This window comes from Biomphalaria glabrata, chromosome 8, assembly GCF_947242115.1.
Source record: "Biomphalaria glabrata chromosome 8, xgBioGlab47.1, whole genome shotgun sequence".
Classification (NCBI taxonomy): Eukaryota; Metazoa; Mollusca; class Gastropoda; family Planorbidae; genus Biomphalaria; species Biomphalaria glabrata.
The window spans coordinates 18,467,965-18,481,345 of NC_074718.1; the positions used below are offsets into that span (position 1 = coordinate 18,467,965).

At 36.5% G+C, this 13,381-nt stretch overlaps 1 protein-coding gene across 1 annotated transcript; it reads right to left on the reverse strand.

The window, feature by feature from the left end:
• Window positions 1-2,862: 2,862 nt before the first annotated feature.
• LOC106054668 (uncharacterized) lies at window positions 2,863-12,907 on the reverse strand. The gene is made up of 4 exons (XM_013210643.2): window positions 12,756-12,907; window positions 11,785-12,195; window positions 6,074-6,251; window positions 2,863-5,941 (listed from the first exon to the last, which is right to left on the reverse strand). The coding sequence occupies exons 1-4, from the start codon at window positions 12,829-12,831 to the stop codon at window positions 2,863-2,865; spliced, it is 3,744 nt and encodes a 1,247-aa protein (XP_013066097.2). The 5' UTR covers window positions 12,832-12,907.
• Between the last annotated feature and the right edge of the window lie 474 nt (window positions 12,908-13,381).

A 13,381-nucleotide genomic window follows, 5' to 3' on the forward strand; every position in this document is an offset into this window, starting at 1 on the left:
AGTGTTTTGGTGCTTTATAGAGTACTGAACAACACAATAGTTTTAATTATATTTTCATGTAGCAACCAAAATGTCAGATTTGAACTTGTTCTGAAACAAGCCTATAATAAAATAAAAATACTTAAAACAGGGTCTGCCACAGAAATCAGTTTATTTTCATTTGGTGTAACCTAAAAGTAATTAACAATTAGAACAAAATTTGAAGACCAAAATTATTTTTTTATTTTGCATTCATGTACAAACAATGGAGAAATGAGTAAATATACATAGTAATAAAATGTATATCAAATACTTGAGTTCAAATGTATAAATCTAGTTATTACAAGACAAGTGATGGATGACTCTGGAATCAAATCTGATGAAATGCGCAATACAAACTCTTCAACACCTTTACAAAACTTTTCAATTCAAACCACCAATGAAAGAAAAAAAAAATGACTAGTGTAGTTCTGAGCCATACAAAGATGCTTTGTAGTTGTACAAGTAAGTTCAAGTTTGAATCATTCGGTCATATGTACTAGTTTGAATATGACCATCTAGTAGAAGTTATTGTCAAATTAATAGCTAGAAACTTTGAATGCAAATATTTCCACATTTTAAAACAGAATATATTTCAAAGTGAGCTTTTTTTTTCTTCTAAGTTTTAATTTTTTCAGAGATTCAAAGAAAAGTTTGATACACAATCAAAAATGTTCCCTTTTAATCACACAAATATTTGAATCTATTGATGTTAAATAATGAAAAACACTTGATAACAACTGAATGATAGATCTAAATTCAACAATAAGAACTCAAATAAAACAAAAAATAAACATAATCCTTATTCAACTTGAAAATACATTTGAACTAAACATCTATTCCCTAGCTAGAATTAAATCTTCAACCCACACACACAAACACACATGTTCAAAAACAAGCTGTTCCACACACACAAAACTATTTTGTGGTTTTTGTTTTTTCACTTAGCTTGCATATTTGAATATGGGACTCACCAAATTGTTCAAGTTGAACTAGAAGCACACAAAAAAGAAACATTCTGGAAGTAATTGAAATTATTGGCTACTAAAGAATTGAGTTTTCCAAATCTAAAACAAGTTTGTAATCCTTGACCTAAAACAAAGATTTTGTTTTTTTAACAAATGTTTCACCATCTGAATTAAAATAATAACAATACACACAATGACACTTTAGAATCTACAGAATACTCTTTCTAGATTTAATGTCGAACTTCAAGTTTCTGTACACAATTACTAGAAAATCAACCATGTGGAAAGAAAAATCTTGAGAAAAAAATGAAAACCAATTCCAGCAAGTGCTGAAAAGAAAAAAGAAACTAACAAAATAATTAATATTCTGAAAGGTTTGAAGAAAACAAAGTGTCTGTGAAGTGAACAACATGGAACAAAGTGTCTGTGAAGTGAACAACATGGAACAAAGTGTCTGTGAAGTGAACAACATGGAACAAAGTGTCTGTGAAGTGAACAACATGGAACAAAGTGTCTGTGAAGTGAACAACAGGGAACAAAGTGTCTGTGAAGTGAACAACATGGAACAAAGTGTCTGTGAAGTGAACAACAGGGAACAAAGTGTCTGTGAAGTGAACAACATGGAACAAAGTGTCTGAAGTGAACAACAGGGAACAAAGTGTCTGAAGTGAACAACATGGAACAAAGTGTCTGTGAAGTGAACAACATGGAACAAAGTGTCTGTGAAGTGAACAACATGGAACAAAGTGTCTGTGAAGTGAACAACATGGAACAAAGTGTCAATGAAGTGAACAACATGGAACAAAGTGAATTTAACAACTTGGCATCAGAAAATAAATAGACATAAGAATAGTTTAAGGAGAAAAACGTTTCAATTTTCAAACGAACAAATAAATATCAAGATCTTGACCAACTGAAACAAAAACAGAAAATGTTCAATTAAGAAAAAAAATCTTTAAAAAACTTATGGACAAACATTTATATATATAAAAAAAATTAGATATACAAAAGTTTTCCAAAAGAAAAAAATGCTCCATTGATTTTAAGAATTTAGCATTTATATAAATACACAATTATTCTGAATTTCGCTTTTTAAGTCTGGCTTACTAAGAAGCAAGCCATTTTAAAAATATGCATAAAATATTTGATCTGAAAATATAGAGGACAATGTTCATTCTGAAAATATAGAAAAAAAAAGTAAATATTTACTATTTACTGAGGTAAAAATTCTTGTTAATAAATTATGTTGTCTGGTTAGAATAAAAATTGAAAATAAATCAGAAATAGGTCTCTAGCCTAATGCTAGACCAGGAAAAAAAACGTTTGAAAAACGGGCTAATAACTGACCAAGAAAAAAAACGTTTGAAAAACAGGCTAATAACTGACCAAGAAAAAAAAACGTTTGAAAAACAGGCTAATAACTGACCAAGAAAAAAAACGTCTGAAAAACAGGCTAATAACTGACCAAGAAAAAAAAAACGTTTGAAAAACAGGCTAATAACTGACCAAGAAAAAAAACGTTTGAAAAACAGGCTAATAACTGACCAAGAAAAAAAAACGTTTGAAAAACAGGCTAATAACTGACCAAGAAAAAAAAACGTTTGAAAAACAGGCTAATAACTGACCAAGAAAAAAAAACGTTTGAAAAACAGGCTAATAACTAACCAAGAAAAAAAACGTCTGAAAAACAGGCTAATAACTGACCAAGAAAAAAAAAACGTTTGAAAAACAGTATAATACTGACCAAGAAAAAAGTTTGAAATCCTGGATAAAGAAAAATAAAGTGAAAAACAGTCTAATGCTTGACTTGGAAGTCCCGCTCCATGACTAATGATGGCACTTCAAGCCATAGCTGAAAATGAATAAAAAAAAAAGTCTAATCGTGGACCAGGAAGTCCCCCTTCATAACTAAAGAAGGCACTTCTGGCCAGAGCTGGAAATGAAAGATCAACACCTTGCAATCTTTGGTTGTCACTGCTAGCTCATGGCGAGTGGGGTGGAGTGCTACGTTGTAGCAGTTGGCGTGTTTAGATCGGGACTTGAACCCGCAAACCAGCTGACCAGTTTGGGCGAAGACAGTAATATTAAATGTGTTGTGGTTGTCTGTTACAATGACGTGATCGGAATAACTCAGGGCAACTCCTATAGGAAAGTAGGTCAAGCTCTCATTGCCAATGCTGCCCAAGCAATTGAGATCATAGTCAAAGACGTGGACACAGTGGGACCTGTTGTCGCTGATGTAGATCTTGCCTCGTCTGGCCACAATGTCATTGGGAAACTGCAGGTGACTGGCCAAGAACTTCTGCGCTATCTCGTCCCCGTTCTGGTCGAAGATGAAAAACTTCATGGTTCTGCTCTCTACCACAAAGATAAAGCCACATTCGTCCACCGCCAAGCCTCGGGGATAACTCAGTTTCTTCTCTCCAAATGAGCCAATAAACTCCCCTTCGAAGGAAAATATCTGAATGAACAAGCTTGGAGGTCGTTCCACTACAACAATGTTATGACTTCTTGGACACTGAGCTGCTCGGTATGGGTAGCAAAGCTTTCCTCTTACCCTGGTTAATGTTACATCTGTGTCAGAAGCGTCTGGACACGCAGGTTTAGTCTCGCCAATGCTTCTAATAAACAAGCCTTCTTGGTCGAATACGGTAATCCTATGATTCTTGGCATCACACACTGCTAAGCTGCCGTCATGGAGATAAAGAACGCCACACGGCTCTATAAACTCGTACTGCCCTCGTCCGTATTTCCCAAACGCCCTGGTGAAGGGTGTAGTGATTCTGCTAAAGTTTGGATACATGTCAACAGCATTGATGTCTGTGTTATCCTCAACTGCCTCCTGGTCGCCTATCACACTAAGCTCATTCTCTGACAGCTCGGCATTATTGTGAGTGTATGTTGGGCTAAGCCCCCTGTCTAGAAGCGTTGGAGAGTCGAGTCTAATGTTGTGCTCGAAGTGAATGTTTTCAAAGCAATGGTGAATCGCTTCGTCAAACTCGCGATAATCTGGCTGAAACTTGATATCCACACTGAAATTTGGCTTAGCCAATGGCGAAGTAGAGTAGAACTTGTCTAAAGTGTCAAACGTTTTGATGACATGGGAAAGGCAGAGCGAGAACTCTTCTACGTTGTTCTGATTGATATACCTGGGGGCTAGCTCTTGGGAATGCTCGTAGAGAGTCTTGTAGTCATTCACCTCTCTGACCATGTGCTGCATTTGCTCCACGATTTCATCGTGGGCTTTGTTCACCAACATTCGAGAGACTTTCTCGGAACTGTTGATGGTATCAATCAAAGAATTACAAATGCGGTGAATTTCATTTCGGACTCGTTTGTCTTTCTCTTCCATCTGTTGTTTCACGTTGTTCAAATTCTGAATCTGTTTCCGACATCCCGTCTGCATAGTCTCTATGTTCGCTTTCATCTGTTTGACCTTTTTAGCTGCATCATCCGCAGCAGCATTAATTGTCCAAATAATATGACTGGAGTGTTTACCGTTGGTGCAGTATTTACAAACCAGTATAGAGCACGTCTTGCAGTACATCCCAATAGGCATCCCAGCATGCTCGTCACAGTAGGGCACAACGTTTCCGCTTTCATCCAGGGTCACTTTTGGCGGTTTAATAATGTGCGTCTTGTGCAAAGGGAGGCAAACATGGCACGGAAAGTTCTTACACGTAGAGCAAAAATGATTCGCTTCATTCTCTTGTTTGCAGGATGTGCAGAGGAATGGCGATATGTTTGCATTCACCATTTCCGTACAGAGAGGTAAGTCTATCTGAAAGCCATCAAGGCCATCAGACACCTTTGTACATTTGTGGCAAATTAGACAGTTCAACGAACGTTCTTGGCTATCATACTTGGCCACAATACACATGTAACAGAGACTGTGAAAGCATGTTAGCACATGTGGCCATCTGTAAACTCTCTTACAGTTTACGCATTGAGTTTTATTGTTTGGTTTCTCAACTTTGATATTCAACGCCAGTGGCACACATTTGACACCAGAATTAGACCAAGGATAATCTGCATGATCTACATTGAATTCCGATTGGGGCTTTACGACATCTGGTGACATTCCAACAACTGAACTCAGTGGTTTCAGCAGTTGTAAGTCTGCTGTTGAAGCTTTAATAGATTCGTTCATGGGTCGAAACATTGATCGATGTGTATCTATTAACAAAAAATATATGTCAGCATCTGGTCGTGGGTGTTGGAATCGTTTGGATACTTTAGAATTGTATTCTGCATTAGCATCTTCTTTATTTTCTGGACTTTGGCGTTTGGTGTCATCTCTTAAAGTCTCTTCTTTGGTCGTGGTTACAAAATCTGTTGTCTGGTGAAACGAAGAAAGAAAATATTTATTTGTATTTTCTGGTCCAGGATCCATGAGTAGAGAGCCTTGAAGACTTTCGCCGCTCTCAAAGTCGTTCTTGATCTTTGCTGTAGATCTGTAAGCAGAACAGGAGCTGGAAGATGTAAGTTGATATTCAGACGCTAGGGCTGAATCAAGAGCAGCTTTGAAGTTGTCGGATGTTACGTACTCCTTGGAAATGGTGGCTTGAGGTAACGGCGATGATAAATGCATCAAAGTTGTAACGTCATTCAACTCAGATTGTTTCGTTTCCTTGTGAAAAAGTCTTTCCTGGCTAGCAACATTCAACTCCGAATAGTGTTCGGGAGAAACTTTGGACATTGGTAATGTAGTTGTTTCGCTCTGACTGAGGTCGTCCAGCCTGTCTGTAGATGACAATGAGTTTGCTTGACCTGCACCTTTTGCCGTTGAGTTTATGTTGACACTTTCGAATGACCTTTCAAGTATACGTAAGGCGTTCTCTTGTTGATTGTGTCTCTGCTGCTGATCTGGTGACTCATATGACCAAGTTTCCACATCAATAGATTTCTGTTGTCCATTCCTTTGGAGTTCAGTATAGGCATGAAGCGGGAGTGTCCTGTTAAATGAAAATATGACAAGTTGACCATCCTTGACTTGTAAAAACACTAACCTATATACATGTGTCCATCATTTAGTTTCAAAGTTTCCACTATTTTCTGTATTTAAACTGGTAGAAAGAAACACCGACCTTCCATCTTGTTCTTCGACTTTTGGCGGGGCACCAACATCGACATTGGCGGCGACTTGTGCCGGTCTGTATGGATTGAAATTGTTTCTTACTTTAGGAGCTACTGACCGAATGACCAGTCCGGTATTTCGAAAAATTGGGGATCCAGGATATAGCAAGCTCCTTGCTCTCTGTTCACCTGCCAAATACAAAAATGTTTAAATATCAAAAGATTTGTCATTTCCTCTTTAGTGTTCAATGTCTACAGAAAGAATAAATTAACAACATATTTTATTGTCAAAATGTATTTGGGGAGATGTGGTTGGGTTTTGGGGGACATCAATCCAAGCGACGCCTATGATCAATGAGGAATGTCAGACCTTCAAAGTTTGGAAGTATTTAGGTAGACCTACACTAGCGACTATGAAACAGCTGTAGGTTGTTGTATTGATAATTACATTGGAGACTATTATGCAACTTTAGGTACCGGTAGTTGTATTGTCATTTACATTAGAAACTATGATACAGCTGTAGATAGTTGTATTGTCAATTACATTAGAGATTTTTTTACAGCTGTAGGTTGTTGAATTGACAATTACTTTGGAGACTATGATACAGCTGCTAGAGACTATGATACAGCTGCTAGAGACTATGATACAGCTGTAGGTTGTAGTAGGCCTATTGAAAACAGACTGTCTGTCAGTAAGCAGATCATTTAATGTTGGCCTAGGGTCCATATAAAAAGCTACACCGGACTCGGTCCACACCAGTGTCAAAAGTAGAGATATTACAGAAGGTTTCGTGTAGTTTAGGGTAGCAGCGGCTATTTTTTGTTTAAATAGTCCAATATACGCCGAATTGACTTTGACTTGAATGTGGTTCTAACAACGACTCGGATAATTTCATAGCAATAATTCACACTTTTTGTACGTTCTATAGCTACAAACCTTTTCACCAGCTTCTGAACCAACTAGATCAGTCCTAGATCTTTGGTCTGAATGTCTTGCCTATGTAAATAATGTGTGTCTTTCTGATAATAAATATAGGCACAACAAGGGACAGTGCATTTTTTTTTAAAAATCAAACATTTCTCTAGAGAAAATTTTTTAATTAGGATCGTTTGGTAATAACCATAAAATATTTATTAGCATTCCTACGGATTATTTACTTTTAAAGAAATTTTAATGTTATTTGGCTTGAAGAAAAAAAGTCTGTTACCACAGTGAAAATTGAATGTTAAAAATATAGCCTTAAACTAAATATCAACAGCGAATGTACAGATTCAGATTGTTCATTCCCAATAATGAAGCACAGAATAACATTATAAAGAGGGCGGGGGAAGTTTGTGCGGAACGTTTCTAAAGATAAAGTCTCCAAGATTTTTTTTTAAAAGTGCTTTTAATCAAGTAGCCTAAGTATGACCAGTGGTCAGCCTTGCCGTTATGCTTTGCAGATAGATCCATAGTAATGTTTCCAGTGGTCATTTACCAGGAAGTGCAACTCAAGTGTAAATACTAGGACTCGTGTGCAAACATGTGTGGCATCTTATTCTTACCGGCAGAGTTCATAAACAATAGGCCTATATTATATTACAGTGGCCTCACTTGGGTCGGTGTTACCCGGTGCGGTAAGCTCGGAGTGTCACCCCCCCCCCTGAAAAAAATAATCTCCTCTAAAAAAAAAACCACCTATTATTTTTTTTATTTCTTTATGTTGATGACTAAAACTTTAAGCTAATTAATTGAATTGTTACACTCGAAAATGATTTTCGATTCTATTTTAAAATGTCATTGTTTTTTGTTTTTTTTTACATTTGATTAAAGTTATTACATAAATTTATATGTAAAATTATTGAATAGAGAAACAATGAGTTGAACATATTTTTTTATTAGAGATTATTTAAGAGCTCCTTACGGAAAAGGTTTCAAATATTACTAGTGTGTCTCAGCCAGTGGCGTCACTAGGGGTGCGGTCCGCACCGGGTGATACCCGTTTAGGGGGAAATGCAATTTGCAATAACTAGCTATTTAAAAAAAAGTAAGTGTCAGCGGCTAAATATTGGTAGGGGCCTACATGGTATTCACAATTCATCAATATATCTAAGTACATTTTTGTTTTATAAATTTCGGCTAAACATATTTTAATATTGTATAAAATTCTATCAAAATGTTCAAACATTAAATCATACTTTATATAAATAACAAACGTGAAAGCTTACTTTCAGCTATATACCTGCTGCATGAACACTGCTTTGATTTTTAAATACATTTTAATTGAATCTATTTTATAGCATCTATTGAAGTAGTAGATACTAACTAGCTTCGTAATACAAGGATGCCAACCAATAATCACTGTTTATCATATGACGACATTCTTTATGTATCAAAAATGTCACGAGCATTAATCTTAATTCCGCACTTTTGGAAAGTAACTTGGTGGCAATTAAGATTTCTAAAGACGGTGGTGCAATTTCAAAAGTTGACTGTAAAAGAAGCTCTAGCCAAAATGAAGAAAACGTTACAATGAGTCAGTCAAATGATATAGACGTCAATATATTTTAAGAGATTGTTCTCTTTGACATATGAGCCTAATTCACATGATTTACGAAAGAAATTATCCAGACCAAAAGGAAAAATATGCCAGTTGTCGAAAGAGTGGTTTTACAAGAGGCTTATTTGCTGGATTGAATTTTGCTTTTGTTTCAACTATTTTCATCCAATTCTTTTGAAATGAAATAGAAATGTGTTAATTTAATAGGTGGGGAAATAAAGTCTAAAATTAAAAATATTAAAAGACGTATGAAGACTATTCCTCTGTATTGGACAATAAAGGCATACAACTAAAGGGAACTCGTTTCTCTTTTAAAAAACCAACAACACTAGCGATACAATAGAAAAACCAGGTTACAAAGACAGATTGCATGGATACACAAACTCAAAATCGGCCCCCGAAGTTTTCCACCCAGGCAGGTAAAAAGGCAGGTTTCAGTATTTTCAGAAAGAACAACAGATTGAAATTCTATCAAAGACAAATGACAGAAGAATGGAGAAAGAAGGTTGACAGATCTTGTGTAGTTCCCCAGCGGTCCAGTAGACCAAAGGATAGGTAAAAGTGAATGTGAATTTCGATGTGAACCTGGCCTAACTGATGTCTTATAATGAATATCTAATTGATCTAATTGTTTTGTAAAGGTCAATCTCTTATTCAAATCCTCAAGAAAAAAAAACGTCCTTAAAAAAATAAAAATAAATTTCCTTTTGTTCAGTGTTCTAAGGACATAGTACAGCACTGCAGTTCAAGCGATAATATGAAAAACTACTTATTAATTGCTGCTGTAAATTATGTCCAACTTATTTGCATACTAGATAGATTTTTTCTTTTTTAAAAAAAGTAAACATTTTTTTTTGTGTGTAAATGTAGTAGTTAGTGTGATAGAAGTTACCCAACTTGACAAAAAATATAAAACCATTTGCATAAATGTGTTAAAAATATGGTGTATAGCTATCTCTCCTATTAAAGAGCCTCTCGTTTTTGTTACTATTAATAGTGAATAATTGTAAAAGTGGTGTATTTTTATGAAAAAACTGCTTGCATAAGTGATTTTAAAAATTATATTTTTCTCTTTCAGAAAAGAAAAAAAGTAGCCGTTGCATCAGAACTTTGAATGATCTAAAATATGATATCGGATTTTCACTATCTTTTCTAGTTTAAGAGATCTAAATGGGACGGACGGACGGACAGACATTTCACACAAAACCAATAGCGTCATTTCCCCTTTCGGGGGCCGCTAAAAAGTAAAAACAAGAAGAAAATGTCAGGCGAGCAACCTATACAGATATTTAGTAAGTAAGTTCCCCTTTCATACCTTGCGATCTATGGGGCAGATGATGTTAAGGTCAACTGTTCCTAAGGTTAACGAACATGTAGCCAGCGTGGCCAGCACAATGACCAACCACCTTTACATTTCCCCTACTAATTTCAGGTACCAATTAGAGCTGGGTGGACTCAGAGGTGACTAAAGATCCCGAAATAAAAAATCCCAGCCTTCACCAGGAATCGAACCCGGGACCCCGGTTCGGAAGCCAAGCGCTTTACAACTTAGCCTCCAAACCTCTAAGTGCATTAATCAGTTTTTAATGCTGAGCTTCTAGCCATACAATCATAGATGTAGCAGATCAATCAAAAAGTCTTTATTTAAACAACTTACGTATTGTAGATTTAAAATTCAAACTTATTAGCGTATTTGATGATTCTCCAAAAGACAACATTTAAACAGATATACCATGTTTGAGAAGACATCTAAAGGCAGCAAAATTTGTTCTTGAAGAAACTTAAAATTGAAAGGTCATGATTTAATGTCTATAAGACCTTAAAGAATGTCTCTGAATAATTTAACAAAGACTTGAACTATTTCTTACCATCTGCGTATATGTGGCGTCATGAGAAAAATGTTGTTTTTTTTTAAATAAATTAAAGCGTAGAAATATTTAAGATAGACTTTAACGTTTATTGAAAAGTTTTCAAGTTTGAAATTCAGAAAAGAAAAAAAACAACACTGTAATTGACTTAAGGTCACATTGTTGCAAAATTCAACTCTAACGCTGGAATTCAACACCGAGACAGATTAGGGTTTTTCTTATCCCCATTTCTCTTTCCTGCAGCCATCGACGATATCATAGAAATACATTAAACAGCCTGCATTCGGGTTCCCATGGCGTAAACCAAACCGAGTTGGATTTTGCAGAAATACAATTAAATGTATACACAAGAGATGGATAAAGACGCCCTAAAAGTTATGCATATTGGGTGCAACTAACAAATCAATTAGCCTGGAGATTAAAATTCACCAAATAATACAATCATTGCCCTAACGGCCACATAACTTCAAGACTGAATGTTGAAAGAGGCTGACCAGTTATGGCTGAGAAGGATCCTACGAATCACATACCGAGATAATGTTATCAACAGGGAAATCTTTTCCCGCGCAGGCATTCGCTGTCTAATGTAAGTTGCAACTGAAAGTCAATTGACATTTGTGAGACATATCATAAGACCAGACGAAACACGTTTACCAAAGTCAGCCTTAATATGAAAGCCGAAAAGAGGAACGCAAAAACATGGCCGTCCACGTCAAACATGGCGTCACGCATTTGTTTTTGTAGTAGTTCGGGCACCAGCTGAGAAGTGGCTGTAAAAGTTGCTTTAAGACTGATTTCTGTGGAGAGAGCTTGCTGTACTACGCGGCAAATGGCGCGTGAATGGCTTAAGTCTATGGTCTCATCATTTTACAATTTAAAAAATGTTACGTTCGCCACTCAACTGATCAGCTAAGATGTTTGGGGGAGCGCCATAAGCTCACTCAGGGCGAAGCTCCGGGTGCCAAGCGTTTTTTCTACATTTCTGAGCTTCAGAAAATCTTTCTCTGGGCGTCTACAACGCATTATTTTTCTCATTATAGAAAGATTATAAGTCAAGTAGAATTAAGTTAAGAAAGTGTGGTACATGTTGATACTAAACTGTGAGAGACATTCGAGGTAGTAATTTTTATTTTTAAAAGTTGCATTTTGGAAAAGGGGATTTTTCCGACTTGGGTGTCACCCCAGGTGGGTGTCACCCGTTGCGGACCAAACTAGTGACGCCACTGCTATATTATAAATTAAACAGTCGAAACATAGCAGAGTTTTGTTTAGTTTGTTAGGTACAATTGTCCTAAATAAGTCTAGCCTACTTACTTGATGCATTGTTGGACTGATTTCTCTGGGCTTGAACTAAACGCATTTGGGCCTTGATAGTGTTGAGCACGTCATCTTGTAAATTGATTCCGCTTGTCAGTTCTGCAAGTCCTGAAGCGAAACTTTCAGTTGAAGTTAGTTTCTCATCGAGTTGCTTGTGCTGTACTGCACTGCAGTGTTTCTGCTGATCATCGACATCTATTGCGCCGCTCTCATGGCTCGTTCCATCCTTTTTAGCCGGTCTGTGGGCAATGCTCCTTGATAGCTCTGAGCCTGTTTCGTGGAGGGCAGGATTGATACGACCTGATGATCGACGCTGTAGTTGACAGCTCACTGCAGATGCTGCTGAAGTCTTTTGATGAGCGACTGTTTTTGATGCTGCTAGAGTTGATCTTTCCACGGAGCTCGGCGCTGAAGAAAATGAAAAGCATTCTCCGAATAGAATATAAAGTCAATGCATTTATTGGATAGTCTAACAAAGTTTTCCTTTTAAAAGAATATCAAAAAATCATATCTCTAATCCTATACAGCCGTGTAGGCCTAACTAAGCAGTAGTTCAAGATTTTCAAAAATTATCTTAGAGATTGCAATAGGCCCTAATTTAGAACTACGCTGTGTTATCAAGGAATGGAATAAGGAATGAGTGCCAAGCTGGTCAATATGACACCCAATGTCTGATATTTTATCTTACAGACGTTCCTTAAAAAGAATGATAATTACGTCCAACGCGTAACCATGTTAATATAGTCGTGCCTGTTAAATAGAGACAATGTCTGCTAAGTCATTGGTTTTCCTGGCTGATTCAGGCACTTTGCTAAATCGGCACATTCCCCAAATCATTTACGGCCAGTGAGTAGTTGACAAGAAAGAATATTAGCCTACATTTTAGCACTTAATCCAAGGCTTTTAAACCTTATATATTATACAGTATGCCTAGATCTATTACGTCCACAGTATGGTCATCTACTTACTGCTTTCAGCCCCAGGTTGGCTAGTCCCAACTCCTTGTCCACGAGTAGAAGGTCTTCCACGTCCTCGTTTCTTCATGCTGAAATAATGTAAGGTCTTCCCCAATTCTAATTAAAAAAAATCCACTCGATGTTAAATCCTAAGATCTTATGCAGTCAAGACTTCAGGACAAGACTGAACATTGAACACTGTGTTTTCTTTTAGGCCGTGCTCATAAAGGTCATGTCAAAGTGGCCCTAGTGAGATTTTGTCAACAATGGTGAACATTACCCTCCCCATTATAAGTCTATGGTATTAATACAACCAAACCCACATAGTGAAACAGTAGGCCCTATCTACAACTACAAGACATTCATTTAGATAGAAAATGTTTGCCTATGTACAATTTAGATAGAAAATGTTTGCCTATGTACAATTTAGATAGAAAATGTTTGCCTATGTACAATTTAGATAGAAAATGTTTGCCTATGTACAATTTAGATAGAAAATGTTTGCCTATGTACAATTTAGATAGAAAATGTTTGCCCATGTACAATTTAGATAGAAAATGTTTGCCCATGTACAAATTTGGGTGGCGTCAAAAGATTTTCAAAAGGGGAGTGGCCACGTGGGACGGACGGAGATGTTA